At 36.0% G+C, this 25,903-nt stretch overlaps 1 protein-coding gene across 1 annotated transcript in view; it reads right to left on the bottom strand.

The window, feature by feature from the left end:
• GALNTL6 (polypeptide N-acetylgalactosaminyltransferase like 6) overlaps positions 1-25,903 on the bottom strand; it is a 435,529-nt gene that overhangs the window by 235,648 nt on the left and 173,978 nt on the right. Inside the window, exons 3-4 of the mRNA XM_036381717.2 lie at positions 20,644-20,782; positions 3,708-3,874 (exon numbers count right to left, since the gene is read on the bottom strand). Of these exons, the coding sequence (XP_036237610.1) occupies positions 3,708-3,874; positions 20,644-20,782 (306 nt within the window). The remainder of the gene's footprint in view (positions 1-3,707; positions 3,875-20,643; positions 20,783-25,903) is intronic.

The raw sequence follows: 25,903 nt of genomic DNA, 5'->3' as shown, positions 1-25,903 counted from the left end.
AACCAGAATCACAAAACTAGAGCTGCACACAAAGCCACTGCAGATAATGACACAGAGGTGTGCTGGTACCTCAATATCAAGGTTGATTTTCTGTGGTAGGTTACACTGAAACTGATAGGTCTTACTTGAGTTTGAAATACAGGGCTTATATGAATCAGGTACTGGATCTGCAGCCCAAAATCCATCACAAAATCAGAAACACTTTGCACACTTTAGTATGCAAAATTATGCACATCATTAAAAGGTACTCTTACTGTATCCGTAGCTTTCTAAGGCAAGCTAAGTAGAAGCCTATTATTTTCCTCTCTTTTATAGTGCTTGTTAAGTGACAATGGATTTATTTTACATTTATTAGAGGACCTATCAACTTCAGATTCAGCCCCCTTTCATCTCACCAGTACACCAACATTCTGCCATTTGCATTTACAATATAAATCAAAGCTGTTATTTTTGCTGAAATGGACTTTCACTAAATCAGACATTTTTCTCCTACCTGTTGGTTCACCATTTTAAATACAAACACTCTCTATAAATTACATGAATAAAGAAATCTTGCAACTGTGTACCTATATCTAAATCTACATTTTCTTTTGTCACATGTAACTTCTAATATTAATGTAGTTTTTTAATATTAAATCTGTCCATAACCAAAGATTGCACTTTCATGTTTCATAACATTTCTTACCTCCCTCATAATACCAAGTTTTTATTCTGCATTATATTGATATTTAAAGATGTGCAGCTTTTCTTTTACTTTTATAACATCTAAATGTCATAATTTATGTGGAATATTATGCATGAACTATCTAAAGATTTAGGTTTTGATCATAAAAGCAAAAGGAGTGCATATGAATAAAATGAAGGCACACAAGTTATTCTGCAGATGAACCAGCAAACTCCTGGTATTGAGCTGTTCACTAAAACATTTTCATCATTTCTTATTAAAAGTTTTATTCAGTGCATTTCAGTATTTATACTGGCATTAGTTTAAAAAAAGGAAAAATGCTGGAGCCTTTTTTTAAAAAAATCTTTTACACAGCTTTCATATTTCTTGTTTTCCTCATTTACTGCTTCTAATAGGAACTGACTTTTCATAACTTCCCAGATGTTTGTAAAAAGGAACAGCAGGATTAATAGAAAACTTTAAAGAAAAGCGTTTGCATTTAATCACTATTTTTAAAATACCATTGTTATTGAACTACCTCATTTTCACTTTTGACTATCTACACATGATGTTTAGACTGCTAACAGAAAACTCTTCCCTTATAATATGAAGTCATGGAATAAGAATAGCATACACACTAATAACATTTTTACTCGCTTCAACAACATACAACTGATTTCACAAAATAACAGCCATTTGTCAGCTATATGGCATCTGCAGCTTCATGAAGAAATTATACAATAAGGAAAAGGGATATGAATTTATCACTAATCACTATACTGCCTCAACACAGCAGTAAACTTGGCTTGCAATGATTCTATGAGTTCTGACAACTGAACATACAAACTTAATTTTTTGGCTAATCTAGCTTCAATATCTTATGCTGCTTTACTCCTATCAGTCTTAGAAAGGTAACTAAACAGTAAAAGAATCTGCCACTTCCTAAAAACAGGTTATTTTATGAACTGGGAGGGGACAGAGCTAGATATCAATGAACATTTTCTTAATATAAACTAATCCAACTCTATTGTGTGTGACCACCTTATAGAAGAGAAAAAAGAGCAAAAGAAAACACAATAAAGTCTCAGTTACGTAAAATTTAGAGGATCACAAATACAAGAATTAAACCCACTTCAGGTGTACCAAAATTATTCATCTGACCTGACCTCAAAGTCAATATTACTGAATTCAGAGCAGAGACTGCAGCAGATTTTTCTTGTGTTATCTCTCTTCTTAAAACATACAGCACCCAGTATGTTAAAAACTGGCAACCATTCACATTTCTGAACTTTACTTTAATAACATCAATAAACAGAAGTAAATTATTTTAGCAGTACCACACTTCTAGGTCCAGCTTCATCTAAGTCTGCTTTGTACATTTCTTTCAGGTTTTTAAACTGATATTAAACACTTTTGTTAAACATTTCTATGCTATATGAACTACTTCTTCCAGCTGAAAACTGTTCCACTGAAAAGTCAGATAGCTTTATATAACTGGAAATGAAGACTATGGAGATTTTTATAGTGTTATAGCAATAATATTTCTTTCAGCAATCAGCAGAAACTAAGAGCATGCAAGTAAGAGCAAGAGTCTGTTTACTGGCATTAATTATTTTTCTAATAATCTGGAAGTAGATAAGCTTTACAAAACACTAGCATATTTTAAAATGCATCAACTGTAGCAATTATGTACTTCATTAAAAAATGCTACAGTATCACCATATTGAGCAAGCACAGCCTCAATAGCTGCTATTTCAGCCAAAAAGAAAAAAAAATGGGGGGAAAAAGAAAAACAGCTTTTTTACTTGTCAGATACCTCATAAAACCAACTTACAGACTTCCCTTTGAGTTGTTAACTGCTAGGAAATTGTTAGCCTGCAGAAACAGCCTGTGTGTGCTGTTTTACAGGTCTGATTTCCAAAACTTTCATCTGTGGTCTAGATTTCATAAACATAGAATAGTCAGAACTTTACAATTTCACTTAAATTGCATTACAGATCGAGAGGCAGTTCATCAAAGGGCATATTGCAAGTAAACCAGCAGATATGAGAGGGCAAGATAGATGTGTGCAGCATTTATCTTTCTAAACCCTGAAATATCAAGTTAAAAAAATCTTACAAAAATGGTTCTGCTACTGCAGCACTCTACTAATATTTCTCTCACTCACCCAGGGGCTTCTTAAAACAGTAGGTCAAAAAGCTGCTTCTCTAAGTTCCTAGCTGAGACAAAGGTTTTAAGTAAAACATTAGCTAAGGTTACAATTCTCTCTTTTGCTATCAGCCTACTCATAACAAAGCCAACATACACACCAGCAACCGATGTTTCAACAGAAACAGAAAACCTAGCCTGCAAAACACCAAAGTCAAAGGTCTTCATGCTTAAACTTCTAAGGGATGAACTGAAATTGGAAAAAAAAAAACCCAACTCTATTTCCTAGTTCTATATGCTTATCATGGAGGAATTTTACCTAAAGAACTGTTAAAATTCATTTAAAGAACTTGAGGCATTAATTTTTTCCGCTGCATTCAAGAAGTGATGGTAGCGTAAGACATTGACGTTTTCTTAATTTTACTATATATAAATGATGTAAAATTTGATCGACTACTCCAAAGCAATTTTTCACATTTCATTCAAAAAAGCCTCATTTCTCTGCATGGCTATTTTGTACTAGTTCGTGAATCTGCCTAGCTCAATAAAATTCCAGAATCAAAAGCCAATGAGTTGCTTCCAAAATGGTCAAAGGTGATGTATTTTCAGAGTAGAAGAGAAGTGTAGGGAAATGATGAAATACTAAAATTTGCAGTATTTCAGTAATAACATTCAAAATACAACATTAATAAAGCCTAATTTACAGTTGACAGTCTCTCCTCCCTTTGACACGAATTTCAGTACTCATGCCACGTAGAACAAAAGCATCTTATAAATGCTTATTCCGGCTAACAATCAAAGGGTACTTCAAGGCTGTTTTTGTGTCCCTTTAGTTTCTCTCTGGACCACACTGCAGTATAAATTTCAAGTGAGAACAAAACCAGCTGGGCCTTACCTCTGTCACTGAAGTCATCCACCAGGATGATCTCTGCGATCAGGCTGTCTGGGGTGCGGTTGATGATGCTGTGGATGGTGCGCAAGAGCGAGGTCCAGCCCTCGTTATGAAACGGGATGATGATGCTCGTGTTGGGTAGTGCCTCCAAGTACACCTTGTGCTTACAGCTGCAGAGGCAAGGAAATAATTGTGTAAGCATACTGAAAATCTGAGTTGGCATGTCTTGTCATCCATTTGGGCCATCCAACCAACATGGTTTCTGGCATAAAATCAACAATGCAAACAAGCAGTAATTTCATGTGAAAATAGCTGGATTGTTTAAAACACATGCTTACAACACAAAAGAAATTGGAACAATGACAGAATTTAAGTGGAATGAGTGAAAAAAAATCTAACTGTCTGGAATTATTTTCTTTCACTGAAAACTTTTTCCTGTAGTATGAGAGATGACATATTTTCTATGACATCATTTACAAAAACCAAATCCTCTTATCAAAAAGAATTCAGAGCATAATATGAAGCTAATCTGAAGTAATCGTTTGGTCAACAAAGAGATAAACTCTAGAAAACAATTCAGTGTTATCCTGGGTGATACTAGCTTACAATACAAAAAACAACATCCACACATACAACTCCAACTTCGCATCCACAGATCCAAAATGACTGTTCCTATTAAGTATAGACATAAAGCAACACAATTCTGGAAGTGCAGACTTATAAACAAGGAAATGTAAACAAGCTTTCATCTTTGAAAGGAAAGCACCGTACGCTCCACATCTTAATTGCACAGTAGCTATGGAATATCCATGCTTAACCTGACTGTTTTCAATATTGAGTTTCTAACACATTTCGAAAAGAAAAAACATAACATACAAAAATAAATAATGGCCATGCAAATCAGTGTCTCCTAATATCCAAAAATATTTTATGACAAATATTTAGATTACTGCAACTGATAGGATTGCATCTTTTATGTTTTGCTGAAAAAAAGAAAAAAAGGAACACATTCCTCTGTTGTTAAAAAGCCTGTCATTTTCACCTCTGGGGACAAAGTAAGTGAACGATTTCTCATTCCTCAAAAGAAAGTCACATCCTGATAAAGGTATCCCTAGAGCAGAAACCTGTCAGCTTTGTAATAAACAAACAAAATTAAAAGTTTAGCCCTGCAAATTCTAGGGTTAAAAAAAAAAGTATAGATATCTTTGCTCCTTGTTAGAAAGTGTAACTATGCATATCAAAAACTGCTACAGAATAGTTTTGATTTACATATATTTGCAGCTTAGATTGCATTTCCTCTTTATAAGTGTCACTTAGAAATCAGTATTTACCAATACACTATACAGGTACCACACTGATGAAATGTTCCAAAGAAATAATAAAAACTCATAGCTAATATAGTTGTATTTGCAAAATATTAACTGTTACGTAGCTATAAATAAACTAACTAGGTTTTAGTTACTTTACTAAAAAAAAATATTTAAATTTGTAGTTCAGACTTTTCTTACTAAAACCCAGTGCAAATTAATTTAATGACAAGCCATTTTCTGAAATAACCACTGTGGAAACATTTTAGTAAGCAGCTTGCTGGTAAAACAGACATGCACATTGGAAAATGAACAGATGCTTTGCAATAATGTGAAGTTCTGGAGAAAGCAGTGCTCATTATCTAGTGACAGAAAAGTCTAAGTATGTATATTTAAATGTTTTCTGAAAAAAAGAAAATCCATTGCAGCAAAATAATTTAGTAGAATTTTTTATTCTTACCTGTAGGAAGAAGTAGAACAAATGAAGTCCATTATTAATACTTAGTTGTTTCAGATAGCAAAATAAGAAAGCCACCTACCAAAACCAACACCTATTGTTGCCAGCTGTCTGTCAACAGTGATGCTTCTTGGACTAGAACAAATGCAACTAACAGACATACATGGAACTCTCCCGCTATTTTTAAAAGCAAAAGTTTTTCCTTCAGCATTTTTGACTCCTAGTAAATATGATTTCAAGCTAGTAAGTTTTCATCTCCATAAAACCCCAAGCCAAGCCAAAAAAAAAACCCAAACCAAGCAAAAGAACCTCACATATGTAAGACTAACAACTTCTAAAGAGTAAGAGGAAAAAAAATACCCAAAACACCCAAACACATCAGAATGCCATTTATTTTTTAAAAGTCAGCCCTCCAGTACAAGATAACTTTTGAAAGCAGTTGTACTGAAATTTGCATGGTTAATATTGTAACCTTATGCATGTAAGGATGGGGTAGGTCATTAAATTTGGATATTCACATTGACAGTGTCAGAGTAATTGCATTATGTTAAAGTGCTGAGAAGGAGAAGCAACACTGATGGATTTAGTCTGCAACTATTCTATTCTTCCTGCTGAACAGACTGATCTAAAACAGAGCCACACTTAAAAGAGGAAAGCATCTAACACTTTCTTAAGATTTCTCCATCATTCAACTTTGACCTTTAATCCTCATTTACATTTACTTTTGATTGCCATTGTAAAGGTATACGTGAATTGATTTCTAGCAAAAGCCACAAACCACCAAAACATCCTTTTGTGCTTTTATAAAAAAACTAGCCAGATTTCAAATTCATAGAAATGAAACCTTAAACTTAATCATTTTCTGCTAGGTTTCATAGCAGTGCTTTACTTGCCTTTCTTCATCAAGTGGAATTCTGCTCATTTTTAGCCCCTTGCTCCCTTGTCATGAGACTCTAACAGCAACAGATGATCACTGTCTTAAAAAGCCTTACATGAAATCCATTTTATTTGAAGTTCTATTCAACGCGGTCCATAGCAGAGGGTTGCTAGCTCTGTGCTCTGATGGGCTGCAGGACAGAGCTGATGAACAGCTGTCATGTTCAGAAAAGTCCCAGGAACTGCAACAGAGATGCAGTTAGACCTCCACAGCTGAGACACTGGATGTACCATGAGAATAAAGCTATGTATTTTCATGAGGATAAACATATATAATGCATGCACCATTTGTTCCAAGTCCACAAGTGTGCTTCTTCATATCCTGAGTTTTAGAAGTGATGCCAAACACCCTAGCTACAAAAAAGACTACTTAGAAGCTTCAGACATTGCTTCTTGTTTTAAAAGGGAAATTCTTGAGTCTCCAAAGAAATGAGACATTGCAATTCAAGATTCTTACATATTTCCTGAAGAATACACTATTACCATAATTCACTAAAATAAAAAATAAAGCAAGGTTTGCTGTAGACAGGAAAAAGGCTATGTATAAAAGATTACCATAACCTCATATACATTAGGTAAAGCTGTCTAAATTATGGTAAAATGAAACTGAACTGACTACCTACAGAAATATTTAAACTACTAGTGAGTAAAATAATATTCTTCCCAGAGACTAAAAATTTCGGTGGAAAACTCAATCAAACTTGTATCACTTTAGCAAATTATAGTACTTATAGCACACATGAACTCCAATTGTCATCCTCCACATAAAGAAATTGCAAATAACTTGCACACTAGGTGAATGCAGGCTTTATGTGGACAGTAAGTATCATTCAGGTAGTTTGAACGGCAGAATAAAGTGTCCAAAGAGCACAATGACTTTCATTGAGGCTTGAAATACTAGAAAATCTATAAAGGCCTGGAAATAAATCCTAAAATCAATACTCAAAGAAGGTTAGTAGATTTAAGATGGGCAGATAGGCAGTTCAGCCAGCTTCAGTGAAGTAAGGGTTTGCTCCAAGATGTAACTCAGCGTAGAAAAGATTGCAATGTACCTGATGTCAATCAACATCATTAAGCTCTCCTCTTAATTATGAAATCATAGCTCAACTGATAAAGGCAAATATATACTGTACAGCTTTAGTATCACGTCATATTTTGATTAAGGAATTAAAAAAGAAAAAAGAATCAGAGGGGAATTGAAAAATGGATACAAATACTAGGTCTTACAAAATAATTTTAATAGGAACTTATTATTTGCTATTATTAGCTTGTTTCTATCAGGACTAGTTTTTTGTCGTAGTGACACTTTAAACTGGATTAACTTTTAAAATAACATATGAGGACTCTGCACTAACAAGACTGATTTAAATAGCAAATGATGTTGAAGACAGGTTATTTGACTCTGTTAACTCAATCTACATATATGTTATAAAATAGCTTGTTTGAATGAGCTATCTATTAGTATAAACACACAAAGTTTCAAAAGAAAATCTTGTCATGATATTTTATAATTTTGGGATTGAGGGCAGAAAACTAAATCAGTCTACCTGAAATTAGGATAACGAACTGATTTTTCACTATGTCTTTGATCACTATAATTTCCATGAAAGTGTTTTCTCTAATCAGCCCTGGCTACATATGTATGCTCATCATTCCCATACTGATAAGAGGATAAATACTTAAGGATTCTAAGAACACATTATTTGACTAAGTCTTCCACTGTTTTCATTACATTTTTCCTCACTTTTAATCCTGACTTCCATACTTGTGTTTCTTCAGCTAACCAAATAGCTCAGTCCAGCAATATTTTTAATGTTTACTGCTTGAGGTGCCACTCACTCACGTTGCTCAGAAACCTCACACTGTTTTCCTCAGCTAACCTTGTTCAGCTACAGGAATAATGCAGCCTCCTCTTTAGAGGCTGGTAAGTGATCATTTACAGAACTGGAGGCCTAAGTGCTCAAGGTTTGATGCTGTCTTCCATAAATTATTCCAAGAAATGCTGATCAGTCAGCTTAGCTCACATCTATGCTTGTACCTCTAGGCATGTGCGATGCTACACCATCAGCACCCAATGCAGCGTACCAGTAAACATCTGCACATCCTGTGGCTCATCCTAACTGAATAGACCCAGGCCTCCAGTCTTCTCCAGAGGGTGAATTTGGGATTGTTCCTAGCTCTACAGACTGCCAGACCAGGCTGGTGAATTTAAACAGCTTGCCCATTTCACAGCCAAGACTGGAATCCAGCAACGTATGGGCATGTTATCTCTCTTGCCCTTTCACCACACAGTCTCATCAGTTGCAAGCTCTTCTCTCAAGAGCTGTAAAAGGCAGTGGCCTTCAGAGCTTAGTACCTGTAATACTGATCTTATGGAATCCCTTACCAATATTTTCATTATTGAAGACTGGGAATCCATTTTATTGCTGAGCTCCACAGTGACACATTTGACCACACAAAACAAGGGAAAAACCTAGCTCAGCATTATTCCATACAGCAAGTTAACTATTAAACCAAAATGATTTCCTTCTGTAATATAATCCTATTGCATGCTGGTCCTGTCATACAGGCAAACCGGGAAGAGGATGCCCATTGTCGTCTCTAGGTGATTTTTTTTAATTTATAGAAAGTGTATAGTTTAAATTTTTGTATTTTTACACAATGCACTCATCCTAGACACTTAGAAATGCAAAACTCTTCAGAAAGAGTTCAGTCAAGTAACTACTCACTTTTTGGTTGTACTTTTCCAAACAAATAAATGGCTGGCACCATTTTTATGGTTAAAATATTATTATTTTAAGCTCTTTTGAAAACAAGGTCATTTATTTCTAGAGGGCAGTATCCAAATGCCTGGATCAACAAGTTGGGTGGGGCTAAGGGGATGAAGAAGCAGCAGTACATATCTGGGACTCATGGCAGGAATACTATTCAAGGGGGTGAAGAACCTGACGATTGAAAGTAGAAAAGGAATCTACTCAGCAGAAGTCTTTTCTGCATAATCTTAACAAAATACTGCAGACTGGCCTTAGTAATGTACAACAGAAGCTTTCCTCAAGATGTCTCTCTTTTATTGCATTTAAACATAACATATTTTAGTGCAGCATGCTAGCACTAGAAGATCATGGAACAACTCTGAATAATAGGTTCAGTATCCAAGGTTGAAAAACTGAAAATTTCTTGGCATAAATGAAGGTTTCTTCAAGCTTATTTACTGAAGTCTTGAGTCTCAGAATAACTTCTATGTTAAGCCTGAAATGTCTTGGTAGATACTTAGCAAGAATATAACCATGATAAGCAACCCTCACCCTGCTAGTTAAGTAGCTCACACCTGTATTTTCTTACTTAAGTTATGACATTACCATTTAGTGCAATGTGAGTTTAGAAGAGGACATGAAAGGAGCATTATGCATTGCCACTGCACAAATACACAGAATTATTAAATAACACTAGCAATGTGGACTTTGCCGAAAAGTATTTTATAAATGCCAACACTTGTGTAAAAAAAATAAAAGAACCCAAACAACCAAAAACTGGCATCAAATGATGAATATGCTGATTAGTTAAATACAATGTCATTTTCAAGACTGTAATGAATCAAAAGTTATGAACCTTGAATTATGCTTTCAAATATTGCTCTCCTTGATCAGTTTAGTCTTTCCACGACATTTCAGAACTTAATATCTGGTATTTCCTATCATAGAATATCCCTACATCATTAAATTAGTCCCTCAGAGACTTCTGGATGAGATTTTTACAAACAGAGGCCAGGTCTACCAGTGCACGAGCTGTTTCCACATTGTGAAGTTGTACTTACTGCTTTGAAAATCAGTCTCTGCCCCAAGAATCTCCTTCCTCTCTCCCTTCTATTAGAAACATAATTAAGCACTAATCATATGAGATTCAATTTTGTAATTCATTACTGTTTTGGAAATCCAATTACTTTACCAAAAAAAAAAAAAAAGGTAGAATTTATCTGAAAATAATTTCTACAGTAAAAAATTAAATACACATAGTTGACAAATTAGAACTTTTCACCAGCTTTGTATGCTGCTCCTACAGTTTGGTTTTTGGAGCTGGGTACTTGGAATTCTAGGCTTATGCACAGAAACAACACACAGACACACTCTGTAACTTGCTTTAAAACATACAATATCAACTTTTTTCTTTTGAGATACAGAATTCTTCTGTGGGGTTGAAACAAGAATCAAAACCAAGTTTCTGCACAAAATAATCTTAGAGTTGGCTTCAAAGTTGCATGGAGACTTTCAGAAGGTTAAGAAAATAGCAAGAGATTGCTCTATTTCTATTTTCTATTTAACCTGCCTGAGGTAGAAAAAAAACTGTTCCAGAAACACCATGAAGCTATCTGCAGGAGGCACCTTTAAAACACAACCTGAAAGGATGACTATTCATAAAAAGAGTAGTGAAAAGGAGTTAAATCACACTTATTTCTTATTCAGTACTAAAAATCCTAAGACTATTATGATTTCATTTTGTATGTTAGCGTACTCTGCACAAATAACAGTATTTTTTTGCTTCAAGGAGTAAGAGTTCTGCTTGCTTCCCTAATAACTTTATATTTGGGGGCAAAAAATGTCCTCATCACATGAGTTTAAGAAAAGATGCAGAACTTCCAAATGATCCCCCTTTACAGCTTCACAGTTAACAGAAAGATGCAGAAATATACTGCCTCTGCAGAAGACAAAATGAAAGAATATAGGCTTCTAAAATGATGAGAAAGGAGAGCAGTGCTGGCACCATTCCAGCCAATTGACAGCAAAAGCTGATTCATAAAAGCAGCAATTTGCTTGACCCTGTAGACATATCAACAATGTTTTATGCACCTAAGAGATACCACTGGCAATGCTCTGGTCAAGTTACCAGGCTCTGTGCCTTCCAAACACATCAAAAGCCTTGAAAATTGCCCTGATAGATAATAACATAGGAGAAGTTAAGTGTCTCACAGACATCCCTTTGCTGGATTTAGGAAACAAAGCAGCAGCCTACTACTGCAATTTCTGGATCATAAAAGTAGCCCACCTCTAATTTTCTTCTCTTATAGGAAGTGCCAGAGAAAGTTAAAGCAAAACAGAAAGATTTTCAACCTTTTTTTCCCCACTGGCTTTGTCAGCTCTTGCTCTCTTAACTAAGCTGTTTTTTCAGATCTGACCTTTTCTTTGCCTTTATTAAAAGAAACTACAGCACCCACTGGGCCCCCAGGTAGTGACAAGACCTCTATAAGCTACCAGAACAAAACATTTCCCAGTGAAATTTACATAGTAATTGTCCTAGCATGTCAAAGTATTCAATTTACAGCAACAAGCTTCAGTCACACCATGTTTCTGTTCCAATCTAGTCTTGTCAGCTGAGCCTGATTAAGTAGTGATAACTAGTAATTTCTCCTGCTATTTGACAAGGCTGTAAAATTAGCTTGGGTGTGAGCTGATGGCAGGGAAAGTAATCTTTATTTTCACAGTGACTCACAGCTGGGAAGCAAGCAGGCATTACTGCGTATGGGCCTCAATAAATGTCACAACACTTTACTAGAACAAATAAACCTCCTCCAAAACATAAGTAGGATTTTCATGAAAAAGAAGAAAAATAAATCGTACAGTAGAAATTGTTTGTGAAAGTGCTATTAAATGCACTATCAATATGTCTTGGGAACTAAGGAGGCAAAGGCCTGTGCTCTATGTAGACTTCCCTCAGCATGGAATGCATCAGAACTGATGGAGCTGAATTAGGTGCTTGTAACTTTATGTCAAATTGCCTCATTTTGGCCTGTCATGTACAGTTTCTTCAGTAGCACTCTCTGTCTCTGAAGAAATCAAAGTCTGAATTTGCCTTGCTTTGTCCTTCAAACCAAAAAGTTCCTCTAACCAAGGGAAGAGCCCAAGAGTCAGATAAACTATATTGACCTAAAGCATGTTTATGTTTACAGAGTTTTGTTTTATGATACAGTGACTTCTAAAATCCTCATCACTTATGGAAAGATGTTATAAATTTTAAAAAATCATTAATATATTTAAAGAAACTTATCTATGCGCCATATGTATTAAATCTAGGAGGCTTGGGAAATAATACATGTAGTCATTTTATACTATCTCAAAATTCCTCATTAGCAAGTGCACATAGGAAGGCACCCTGGTACTCTAATTATATTTTAGCTTAAACCTTGCACTTTGTTACCTGTGAATTCAAAAATAACATCAGACCAATTTATTTAATACATACACAAGCAAACACCCTCACAACACTTTGTTATTTCTCTGATCTTCTCTTAAAAAAAATCTAGTTAAAATTCATTAATTCAACCCTAGCATACTTATCTGATTGTCTCTCACAAGTAATGCCGACCTCAATAAAAAGACCATCAATAACAACCCTCTATTTCGAGTTTAAGGTCATTTTCATGGCTGAAGAAGAAACAGGATTAGAATTCAGGTTTTTGTCACTTCAAAGTGCATTTTAAAGCAAACTACTTCAGGAAAAAACCAACCTGTGACATTCAATTGCCCTTTAAATTTCCGTTCCAGAAACCCTAGTTATCTTATTACCACTTGCCCTTAGACTCCAAAGGCACCCCATAGGCTTCTAGGAACCCTCTAAAAGCTCAGCCACTCCTCCCTCCTCAGCCACTTCTGCATCAGTCCTCAGGTACTTCTCTCAATTGCTGTGATATCATGCGAAGACCATTGAGAGGAGCCTCAAACAGAGATCAGTTCCCTCAGCATTCAGGGGAACATCCCCTCAGGCCCATGGACTTACTATGTCCAGTTGGCTTAAGCATAAAATACGTAATTTTCAAAGACAGTCTTTCTGTGATTTACCACATCACTTCACCTCTCCTTTTCACTGCAATTTGTGGTCAGGCTTACACCTCTTAACACCATCACCTGTACACAATAAAAGAGATAATGGGCAAGATAGCACTAGATCTGACCAGTGTTTGTAATACTGAAATCAGAGCTGGTAAACAAGGGAACAAATGCTGTGAAAAAGCTGTTGGGCCTCATGGACCATGTGTGCCAACAAGATCGGTAAATTCTCATGTCTACTACCACATCCTGTGGCCAGCACAGCCTTCAGAAAATTTGAGCTCAAGAAGCTTACTCAAAATCAAATCAGGCAAAATACAAGTTGTTTTTCCATTCCAGCATTGCTGCACATCTGCTGTCCTTTATTACATGAGGTGCAACAGCTAATTGTGTTGCCACTGAGAATGTACTGCAAAGAATGTACAATCTTACTGAGGTAAGGTGTAGTGAGGCTCTTCATAAAACTACTATATTAACAACATATATCATCGCGTTCACCTATGAACTTCAAAGATACAGAACACCAGAATATCCCCCATTCCACACAAATCTTAGCAAAGCTGGATGTACCTTCCAATTTTACTGTTGTATTATTTGACAGTTAAAAGTTCAAGCTTTAACCTCTGCCAAATGCTAATAGACTTGGCTATCCCAGATGTACAGAACTGGCTAGAGGGTAAATATTCTTCAGAATTCCTGTCCCCATTAAGTTTAGATTTCACAGTTATGTTTACTGCAGCTTGCTATCTTCTCAGCAGTGTGGGAGGATTTACTGGAGTCTAAATAACATGCAAGGCATCTAAATACATGAGAACTACTTCTCTCCTTGAATAAACAGATTATTTCTTTTATCAAATAATTTTCAGTAAACAGAAACAGTCCCATCAGGCTTGGACTCTCCCCACTGGCCTATTTAACACTGCAGCCCATTTCTCAATAAAAGGAGACTTGAGGAATCATCAATCTTCAGCCATATTTTTGCTGTTGCTGCCCTAAAAAAAAAAGACACACTGGCACCCAGAAAGCACTTGGGAATTATTCCATGTTATTTGTTCCTATCAATACATATCCTGCAGAGAAAGTGACAGCAGGCATGACAGAGACAGAAAGCCATAGGTTTTCTTGGGTATAAAATATTCCTGATCCTGTTTTGAGGAGCTGTACTTCAAATGGGATGCCCTGCAGCAATTGCAGAGAACAATCTGGTCGGATCTGGAAATGGGGACACTGCCTATCATGTTTTGGACCACATGACTTTTCACATTATTCAGCAACTACACAAAACAGTTTGAAAAGCACAGACATTCTCTAGCTTTTTCACTACCCACTGAAAACACACCTTGAGTTTAAACAGGTTTCTCTGTGGCCAGATAAATTAAGCTAATACAAGTAATCAGCAATATGAAGTAATGCAATGTGTATGTGTGCCTGAAGACATTTCTGGTTCCCCAAAATGAATGAGAACTAGAAAAAGCCTTCTACTATCTTTGTATCTTCTTCACCATATGATCAAAAATTCAACAGATCAACAGAAATAACCAATTACTTCCATAAGATTTATTAAATATTTTTAAGTTCAGCATACTGCAATAGTTAATCTAATTTTTGGTTTTTTTAGCAAGGCAGGAGAACCAAAGCCTGTCTAAGATGATAGACTGCAGAGGGAATTAACCAGAATTTATCTTGTAGCATTGGATTAAAGACAAATTTAAGTTTTAGGGACAATATGGACCGGCTAGATTGTGACAAATGCACTGTATTTATAAAAAGAAAGTAACTAAATACAATGCAATAATTAGTTTTTTAAGAGATTCAGATATGTACTACTGCCTGCCTATGTGTCTAACTATATCCCTTTCCCATGAGTTTAGTAATACTAGAACTCTATGCAAAGTGTACTAAAACATAGAGATTAAGAACAACTCCAACTCTGTTAACTCTGCAACTACTCTAAAGAAACACAAAAATTGAGCCAATCAAAAAACATACTGCCTGGAGAAATCCCATTACACACTCATTTTAGCCTCTTTTAAAAATACAATGGAGAGCAACCACACTGCATTCAAATGTTTTGAGAGAGAACCATTCAAGCACTCTCAGCTTCTGCTACTGAAAAGGAGAGTTTCAGTTATGCAGAACCCATGGAATGAAATTTGGTTTTGTTATTAGAAAGAAATAAAACCTCATTACTGTTCAGGACACAGAAGATGTAACCAGCCCTTAGCTAAACACTCTCATTTCTTTGATTATGAAAATGCATTTCTTCTGAAGGTTGTGAAAAATTTAATGCCTAAGAAAAATGAGCATAGTTCAGACTTCTAAAAAGGAATATTGCTGGGAGTGACAGTGAAGAGCCAGAACTTCATACATCACCAGCAAGACCAGCAGAAAAGTATTGAAAACACTGACTCCAGCCCATACAGGCTAAAAAACAGACATTATAATAATCAGGTTGGACATTTTTAATGTACAAGAAGAATGCTAAGAATATCATTACCAAATGAATCTATCTAAGGGAAACCTTAAAAGGATGAGGTTTCTTGTGATAGATTACTCAGGCAAACTGGGGAGTATTTGCACATCTTATCTAAGACTACCAAGACATAAAATCATAGAATAACTTGAGCTGGAAGGGATTCACAAGGATCAGCAAGGCTCTGCACAGGAATCACTCTAAGAATCACACCATTTGTCTTAGAGCATTTTCCAAACATTTCTTGAAGTCTGTCAGGCTTGGTGCTGTGAACACTTGCCTGGGGAGCCCGATCCAGTGCCTGATCTCCCTCTGAGGAAAAAAACACCTTTGATCTAATATCCAGCCTAAACCTCCCCTGACACAGCTTCATGCCATTCCTTAGAGTCCTGCCACTGGTTACCACAGAAGAGAGAACAATGTCTGCCCACCTTCTTTCCCTCCTGAGGCAGACTGCAATGAGGTCTCCACTCTGTCTCCTCCAGGCTGAACAAACCAAGTGACCTCAGCCACATCTCATCCAGCTTCACCTGTACATCATTCATCTTCATGATACTCCTCTGGATGCTCTCCAGTAGCTTTTTTATGCCTCTTACATTGTGGTACTGTACACAGGACTCAAAGTGAGGCTGCACCAGCACAGAGCAGGACAATTCCCTCCCTTGCTTAGCTTGCAATGCTGTGCTTGATGCACTCCAGGATATGGTTATTGGCAAATAACCTACAAATTTTAGATAAAAGGAGAGCTGTTTTGAAATTAAGATATACAAACATACAAAACAAAATATTTTAATTATAAAGCTTGCAAATGTATCAGGGACTAACTTGAATTCCTTGAGTCAATAATGAAAAGCTTAAAAAATCGATTGTCTAGTATAAAAAGACTTAGAGCTTGAAACAGGATAGGTCACAAAATTTATATTCACTGTTCAGACTAGATGATTGCAGTCCTTCCCCCAAGTCTCATTAAAATCACATTTACAACGCTATTCAAAATGCAAGTCAGATTCAGTTTTGTTTGTTTGAAAAGCTGGTATGAATAGCAGAATATTTGATAATGTGGAGAAGATAAGAATTAATTTCAACTGGTACATTCAGTATCAGAATAAGTAGCATTTCTCTTTTTACAATAGAAAATAAGACTGCCAACTTCTTCCCTAGCATTTGCAGGTTTATTGTATTCTACACTACACAAAGCAGTTGAAAACAGAAGTGAATGGAAACACTCTTCTTGTGGGTTTTGAAATATTTCTTATATTGGTAGAGAATTTCCAGCCCCTAAATATCAATTCCATTGCTTTCTCTCAACACTACCCAAAACTCAGTGTTAGCTTTCACTTTGGGTGACCAGAACTCTTAGTTTCACTAAATCAGCCCTGAAACCAAATAAACTAAGGTGATAAGCCTCTTTCAGATTGTTATTTAGAATTAGAGGGGGAAAAGAAGAAGTTGTTTTGTTTGATTGTTTCTTTGTTTAAACTTAAAGACATAGGTGATGCTGGGCAGAGAACAGAAAATTAGCTAATGTAGCTTGGCACCCACTGTGCCAAGGCTTTCACACAAGAGTGGAACAGAAACAAGACATCAAACACCACTCAGAAATGGAAAAAAAAATTCTTTGAGCACAGCTATGAGAGACAGAAAAAAGCACAGGAGATATTAGAAGGATGCAATAAAAACATATTAAAGATGCAGGAAAGGACAAGTCAGCCGTAGAATAGAAGTTAAATGTTTCAACTACACAGTTTTTTTACAGTACATGTATTTTGCGGCCTTAAAAAGGAAAGAAGAATCAATCATAACATCTTGCTGTAGTGTTATAAGTATCACAGGAAAAGCAAAAGAGTATTATTAAACACATTTGAAAACTTGAATTTCTGAGAGCTCAATCCTGTAAGCATTTGTTTAGTTCCACCCATCCCCCTGCAGAAGGTGTTATTTGCAGATCCTAAGCCCAAATTCCCAAGAAACTCAGAAAAAGAAAATTTATTTGGATTAAAAAGAACAAGTTTTTTCTGCTGTCTTTGCATACTTCCCAGAAAATCAAACACTTGTAAGTGGTTCTTCAAGTTTCTTTGGTTTGACTTTGGAATATAATATTTTTGAAGTTATTTCAGAAGAATGTAGAAATGTAGAATGTACTGCAGCTGCTGTTTCAATTTAAGTAAGTTTTTACTCAAATTACAGGATTTACCACCCAGTTTTGTTGTATTTGAAGGCTAATTTTGTGGATTTTCTCTACTAAGGGCAATAAAACCATTTCTATTTGGTTCTATAAAACATATCATAGACAGTATTTTCAGGAAATACATCTTCAGCAGAAGATAACCATTTTCCCTGTGCAAATGGCATACAATAAATAGAGACAGAGGGTCAAAACTCAAAGTTTACAGTACTAGCATCTCCCATAAATTTGCATAAAATGACAGCTAAAGGCCTCAAAGCAGTTAGAAGGTCCACAAAGCCAAACCCTTTAAAATGTTCAAAAGATGGCCAAACTAGACCTGCCTGCTATACCACACCTGATTTATCTGCTATAAATGTTACTGAAGAGAACCCTTTTCTCAAGACAGACATTACATAGTTTTCCAATAGTTTGTCTGAAAGCAACTCTATTAGTGCCGTAGTTTAGCCCCAGCCTCTAGCACAGATGACACACAAATTCATCAAGAAAATTAAGTCTACCCCAGCCAAAAGCAGCACAATGTCATGTGACACAATGTGAACTACTTTGCATTTCATACACACTTCTGAAGAGAGGAGACACTTCCAACAGTGAGGTGCAGTTTGAGACTGGCCATACTTAACACACAGCAGCCAAGAGATGTGCTTGTTTCTAACAGTAGGTCAGAAAGCACTGTCAGACTTCTGTGACTACTGCAAGTTCAAGAAATACACTTGCTTCAAGGTATGGCCATCAAAAGAATTGAGCCCAGCTTTGTCCCCTTAATTAAGACACTACTTAGTAGGCAATTATAGCACAAGAACATTTTTTCTCTTTATCTTTAGATGGTAAGTGATACAGTCAATTAACTAATGGGCTACTTGTATTATGTATCTAACATGAGGAAGGTTAGAAGGCCATGACTCCAGTCAGTTCAGTCAGGACACTACTAAAACACACAAGATTTCACTGAATGCCACAGGAACCTGGCTGAATTGGAACATGGCAACAATGCAGGCACCACAAGCTTCCCAAATGGGATGCTTAGGTGCAAGTCCGAAAAAGATTTGTGCTGGGGAAAAGAGGGCAGAGACAGTCTGGTGTGGCACTGACTTGTTCCTAACACGTCACTTCTGACAACACATTGCTTCTGGGGACACGCATGGAAATGTCAGGGACTGTGAGGACAGCAGCAGGTGAGAGAGAAGTTGCCAAAAGACCAATTTACAAAAGCACAAAGGGATGAAAAACCTGACAGCTTCCTTTTGTGTCTAGTCATTATCCTCTGCAGTTTTGCTAACAGAGGAAGTTGCTTGATGAACACATTAATTATAGTAACAATGTAATCTACCACAGCTTGAATGCTATACAGCTGTACATTTGAACTCAAACTTCTTGGAAGCACTCATTATATCATTTCAGCTAATTTGTCAATGCAGAAAGTAAAGAATGTATGTAAAACATATAGCTTGTTATAAAAATATGTTTCTTTTTACTTAATCCTATGCAAACAAACCTAAAATATTGTTTACAAATTAAGAGAGAAACAGGTTTTTTTTCTCAAAACAATGCAACAATTAAATTAGGCAATTAACAATCAAAATTAAATTAGAAACATCTCTAAAAAAAGGTTAATTCCTCTGCTGTTAATTTCTTTTTTTAAACTCTTACTATGCCAATATTTATATAGTATTAATTCTTTGAAAAAGACAGTTGCACATTTGACATGAAAATGTGCTAGTTGCCATGATGTTTCTCTTCTCCCTGCACTGAGAACTTCTGTCAAGCTGTGAAGTTCAGCTCTGTTCTCTGACAACTTTTCCTATCAAAATAAGTTAAGAAGCGGGACTATATCTTAACATGGATCTTTGCATAATAGAGAGAATTGTATCCGCAGGAAAATACAAACATAGTCATGGAGACAACTAGTTTTGTCTCATCTTTCCCCCATAAACCAGTTGCATAACATCCAATTAAAAGAGTGAGAAAATACCAGCCAGGGAGACAAATCAAATCAGCTCCCTCTTCAGAGTTCAGCTTCAGAATGACTCTAGAGGACAAGAGCCTGGAGCCTACAATGGCAATGGTGTCCCTTTTCCTGTCACAGACAGGAAGTTCTACTCTTTGTATAAAGGAGCCAAAAATTAAACAACAAGAAAAGTAACTCAGGTTTGCCGTATCACGATTTTAACTCAGTGGTTATTTTCCAGAATAACCTTCATCCCATTTCTCTGTGTTATATTAATGCTTTAGGGAATAATACCACCATGTGGCCCCAAATTCTGCCTGTTCATCATGCATGTTCTTTTTTAACACAGTTCTACACAGCATAAATCAGCTGATGAATCAGCACTCAGAAGCTATTGCATTGTTTTAACTTTTTATGTAACAAAACAGAAGAAAGACTCAGCAATCACAGCCAAAAATGACATAAAGGTTGTCACTCAGCTCCCCAGACCAAAGATCTGCAGCTATTAACCAAATGAGAACATGAGAAACTATGTGAATCCTTTTTAGCCCAATTCACTACAGAGAAATTTAATAAAAATCATTCTGTAATGAAAAGAGGCCTTTTATATTCTTAATGTGTAACTAATCAGATGAGAAGTCACTTTAAAAGACAGAGCACATGATTTAACAACAGTGGTAAATTTTCCAGTTCCTATAAAATGAAATTATTGGTTTGTGTCGACTGTTTATTCTTTACCTTTCTGGAAAATATATTTAGAGATACACAAAGATAAAATCTTAAAAATTAAATAGTCCAGGAAACTGTTTACATACTTAGGATGTCGGATGTCTGGCAGGGACCGTTCCAGTGCTATGTTGTTGCTAACAAATATGTTGAAGCCATTTTCCCTATAAGCAGAATCATCATGGTCTTCCTCTGTAAGAGGGTAGGGTTTCCCATGTTCACCTTTCCCTATAACAAAACAAAACAATTATTTACCTCAAGCTGACAGCAAAAAATGTACTACAAAGACAAAAAGAAGTTACACTGAACTTCAATTAGTACACTGTGCCTGGAACACCTCAAAGAAATCTCTTGCAATATCTTTAGCAATACTTCTGTTACTTTCAATACAAAACCAGAAAACAGGTACAAACAAGATGCAAAAGCCCTTCTGATGTCACCCAATTCATCTAACTTTCCTCTATTCAGACACACAATCAGGTTAAAGCCATTTTATATAGAAAAAACTCAATAGTAAAGTAAGCTAAGACCTTTCTTTTCCATAACAAAATTATGCACAAATGGATCAATTCCAGCAATATGCCCTTCAGTTACTATGAGGAACCTGGCTACTGAGTTACTTTACATTACAGCACACCTAACACCAATTCATGTTTTCAGAATGTAACTTCAGCAGTGACGTTTAGGGTGTCCAGCCTTCCAGAAGAAACCATAAGGAAACCAGATGTTTTGCTCCAGGCTCCTTGAACACCCTTGCACTTCTAGGGACAAGACAGATGTACTCAGTGTTTCTAACACCACAGCACTGTGGAGTTGGTTTCAGAAACTGGTCACTTTGGGCTCCCTCAAAGAAATCATCTGCTCGTTCCCTAGTAAAGCACAGACTTTTTATTCCAGCTTTTTATTCCCAAGTTAGTTCTCATCATCAGTCAGTTGGCTTGCTTAGTACCTACCTCAGGCTACTATACCTCTAACTCTTGCAGCAAGAGAGCAGAGAACATTAAAAAAAAAAAAACAAACAAAAACAAAACAAAAACAGTTCAAAGAAAATCAGAAAATAAAACCCTTCAATTCTTCTCAATTACTTTTACTCTTCCCATTCTTGCAGAGGATGTACTCTTCTGAGTTTCAAAACCCTTCAAGCCTACACAGGTTCTCAAGAACATATGCTTTCCTTTACATCTCACCATTGATCAGTTTATAACCCCTCTGTCCTTTTACCACCAGGCTCTCTCTTAAGAAAATACCACCTTTTACCTGGGCTCTTATACAGAAATTAATCAGCTGGATTCAATAAGTGATCAAGGGCATGTGATCCTCAGCTAATCAGGAGCAGCTACAGGAGTGGATGAAGAGGAAAACAACCAGAGGCTGAGGAAACATCCAGTGGTATTCTTAAAGCCCATAAGGCTCTGTTAGTGCCCCTATTTCACACTGCACCAGCACAAGACATTAAAAACACAAAATATGCAATTAAAGGTGCTGTAGTAACTCAATTTTAGACTTTTTTCAGCTAAAATTTTATTGTTTTTATTCTAAAATTTGTGCATATATTTACAACTTCATTTAAATTCTTAATGAAAACAATTACTGTTACTTACAAGGGGGGGGGGGGGGAGAATTAATTCTTATCGTGAAACCCTTTCTCTTTATGCTATTTCATTACTAACAGGTATTTTGTCATTTTTATCCCCAAATGCATGCAACACACTAACATGACCCAAAATCTGAGACTGAGCTTCTATGTGACTCTTTATGATTTCATACTAATAATGGGGAGGAACTATGATTCTATAAAAGCAGCTAATGAGTCAAAGTACTACTCCAAATGCACTGGTACAATTATATCAAATATGATTCACAATAAAGTAAAACTAAGCTAATGTCATTCAACCTAAGACATAGAAATTTTAGCCCCTCTCTTTCAGCATATATTCTACATAAACCAAAAGTGAATATTTTAACTGGCTATTAATAAGAGTTTTATCCAGGTAGTTATTAATATTTTGAACATTCTGAAATATACTACTTGTACGATTAAAACATACTATTGCAAATAATTTTTTTACTATAAAATTTCCTGTATATTCTAGCTAGTCATCCTGTATGAAGAGAGGTTGATTCTTGCTTTGCTTTTCTTAAATGAGTGCATTTGGCTCCTCAGCAGATGAGTATTTGTCCTAAAAGTTTTCTTCATAAAGTCCCTTGCCAGTCAAACTGAAGACAAGCATTTTTAAAACAGTTTTCCATTCTTCCCCATCAGATAAGAAGCAATATCACTGTGTATAAGCCAAAAGTATAGATATCATGGTTGCCATCTAGAGCAACTCAGGAATGGGCAGAACATTCCCCTACCATGCTGTGTAAGTATTTGCCCAAATTGCTTTTACACTTATGCAGTATAGTTCAGCCTTGAAGCGCACTAGAAGGTGCAAAGCATGACTCTTTCCTAACACTTTAGCAAAATACTCATGTATGGCAAAAACAGAGGCTTATGCACTTTTTAAATGTCATGACTACTTCTCCCAGCTTTTTGTTTGCCTGCTCTCTCACCCTGCAGTTCCTCCTGATTAACTAGGGATCATTAGCTAGGGGAGCCATCTATCAGATCCAGCTGGAAGCAGTTTGCTAATTTCTCTAAAACAGCTTTGGTAAAAAGAGACTATTCCTTAGGAAGAACTTTGGAAGGAGAGAAATAGAGAGCTCAAAAGATAAGCATTAAAAAAATCCGTACAACTTTTGGTAACCACTAGGCTTGAAGGATTCCCTTTGTAGAGAAAAGTGCCATGCATGAGCTACTCAGCATAAAAAAAAAAACATCATAAGCACAGAAAACTCTCCTGTCACTGATTCACCTTCCTAGATATCTGACAATCATTTCCATCACTGCACAGTGGTTTGGAGGTGGACCTATATGCCAGGATAAAAAGGGGAAATTTCACAATGCAAGAAGAGTACAATTCTGGTGAAAAGGACCCTGATTTAGTATAATTTTAAGTATAATTACTGGCTACAGAAGACTGCTTTAAATCTAGTGATAGACAGATGTAAGCCCTCTTATACTGTCTCTTCTGTCTGAAGGCAAAACAGCAATACAGAAAGTGCAACAAGGCTATAAAATATTGTAGGAACTGAGTGTAAAAAACACAGTGGTGAATTTTTTGCCCCTTTACATCCAAAAGGGGACTCATCCAAATGTGACAGATGAAACCAACCCAGCACTAACACTTCATACTAACTCTCTGAGGCTGGTTTACAATTGCAAAGTAAAAATAACCTCATAAACTAAGGACAATCAGAAGTTTTAGTTCAGGATTTTGATTTGTCAAGGAAGGGAGAAACCCAATAGCACAAGAAGGACACATAGATTCAAACTGGGCCCAAAAATCCCATCAGAATGCTCCACTGCATGGGAAGCTCACAGCAATGTTTAATTCATACAGTACTGTCTTATCTTGGTGATTACAGAATTATTAGTCTGATTTTTAATTTCAGTAATCAACGTAAGCAAGCATGAAAATATGCTAGGTTTTCCTCTTATGGCACTATGATGGTTTTGGAGTTAACATCTCTACATTGCTTAGTACTGTGTTATTTTAAGGGTTCTAATAAACCATCTTAAAATGATTCTCCATAGGTATTCACATAAAAAAAAAAAAGATAAAGTAAGATATTGAAGGCATCAAGATAAAGTACTGGCTTGGCCATGTATTAGAGACTCTACAAGGGTTTTTGCCCTACTCAGGGATGTTACAGTCTCCTAGGAAACCCTACACTGTATACCCAGCCCTAAAAATGTTCAGTTCTATGCTTGACAACTTGTGATAACTCATAGTTCAAGGACATCTCAGTTAGGCATCTTCTGCTTATATATAATGCAGAGACAGCAGGAGGAGAATAAGCCCTCTTGTTCAACAGATGGTTCAAAGGGAAGATTATTAAGGTGAAACAAGAAAATAAAAAAGCATTCTGTATACGCAGTACAAAAATCTAATTGCAGAATAATGGCTCTGGATCAGCCACATTGGTATAGTTGTCAGGTACTATAATTATAAAGAGAACAGGGATGTTGTTGGCAAAATAGATCAACTGTAAATCAGTTTGAAAATGCAACAGGAGTGCTGCATATTCCATATGCAATAGATAAGGGACCTTGCTTAAAACTAGAAATAACAAATCAAGTGGCAACAGGTTCTCATTTCAGGGACTTTTGGGTTTTCTTTTGGGGTTTTGTTTTTATAATTCAGATGAACTTCATTTATAATTCAGCAGGCATGGTAAGAAAATGGCTTTGCCATATAAGTTTAATAAGTTAAGCAACTGCTTGACATCTTAACACAGGAAACCAAGTGGATAAAGAACATAAGCCATTCAGTGTCTGTGGGGAAGAACTGTGTACAAATCTGAATTATTTACTGTTTATACTCACTGAATTATATACTGTTTATATGTTCCAGTGCTATTAAGTTTACTCAGGCATGACTACCCAGCCATACCAAGTCACGACTATAATTCATGTAAGTATTTAAGCACAGCCTTTAATTCAGCATCCTTTAACCCTAAAACAGTAGTAGGGAATAAGAAGTCTCCATGTGCTAAATGCTTTATTATATGTAAGAATTTTATTTTAATATGTAAACCTATAAATAATTGAGTCTTCTTACTTGTAGGCCATTTTATTATTTTGGGTAAGTTAATTCTGCCATTCTTTCAAATATATATTAGGAATTATCTCCAAGTATTCCACTGAGAATCTATCACAGTTTGGCTGTGTTCATCACACAAACGCCAAGCTCATCCTCTCTCATGGAAGTTTTCACAGTGAGAACAGATGTTTAATCTTGTCCTAGAGCAATCTTTCAATACAGAAATGAAGTCCCCTGAGGAGAGAGTGACTGTGTTTCTTAGCAAAGGTAGACAGAGAAACACAAATTCCAAATGAATGCAGTCACACCTCAGTCTCAAAGAGTGTGAAGGCAAAATTGGAAATAAAGATCAGCAACAGAATAAAAACACTTAAGTCAGAGATCTTACATCATTTTGACACATAAATTTTCATTAAAAAAACCCCTTTTTGATCCCTGATATGGCAACTGACCAAGTCAGAGGGCAAAAACCCTGTTTAAAGAAATCTGTGGTATTTTACATAATTTCTGAAATTTTCTTAGTGCACAGCTATCTGTAAGTCTCCCATCTTTCACTGCAGAGAGTGACTTTATATTATTTAGATAAGTAAAACAGATTAGCAACTCAAACTGCCAGCACATTCTGCTTTTTTGAAGTGAATTTCCATCTGAGTACTAACAAAAATAATTGTATTCCTTATTTTTCCTTTTCCTCACAGACAGG

The sequence above is a fragment of the Molothrus ater genome, chromosome 4 (assembly GCF_012460135.2).
Source record: "Molothrus ater isolate BHLD 08-10-18 breed brown headed cowbird chromosome 4, BPBGC_Mater_1.1, whole genome shotgun sequence".
Taxonomy (NCBI): domain Eukaryota; kingdom Metazoa; phylum Chordata; class Aves; order Passeriformes; family Icteridae; genus Molothrus; species Molothrus ater.
The sequence above is the reverse complement of the archived record's forward strand: the minus strand, read 5'-3'. Positions and strand labels throughout refer to the sequence as shown.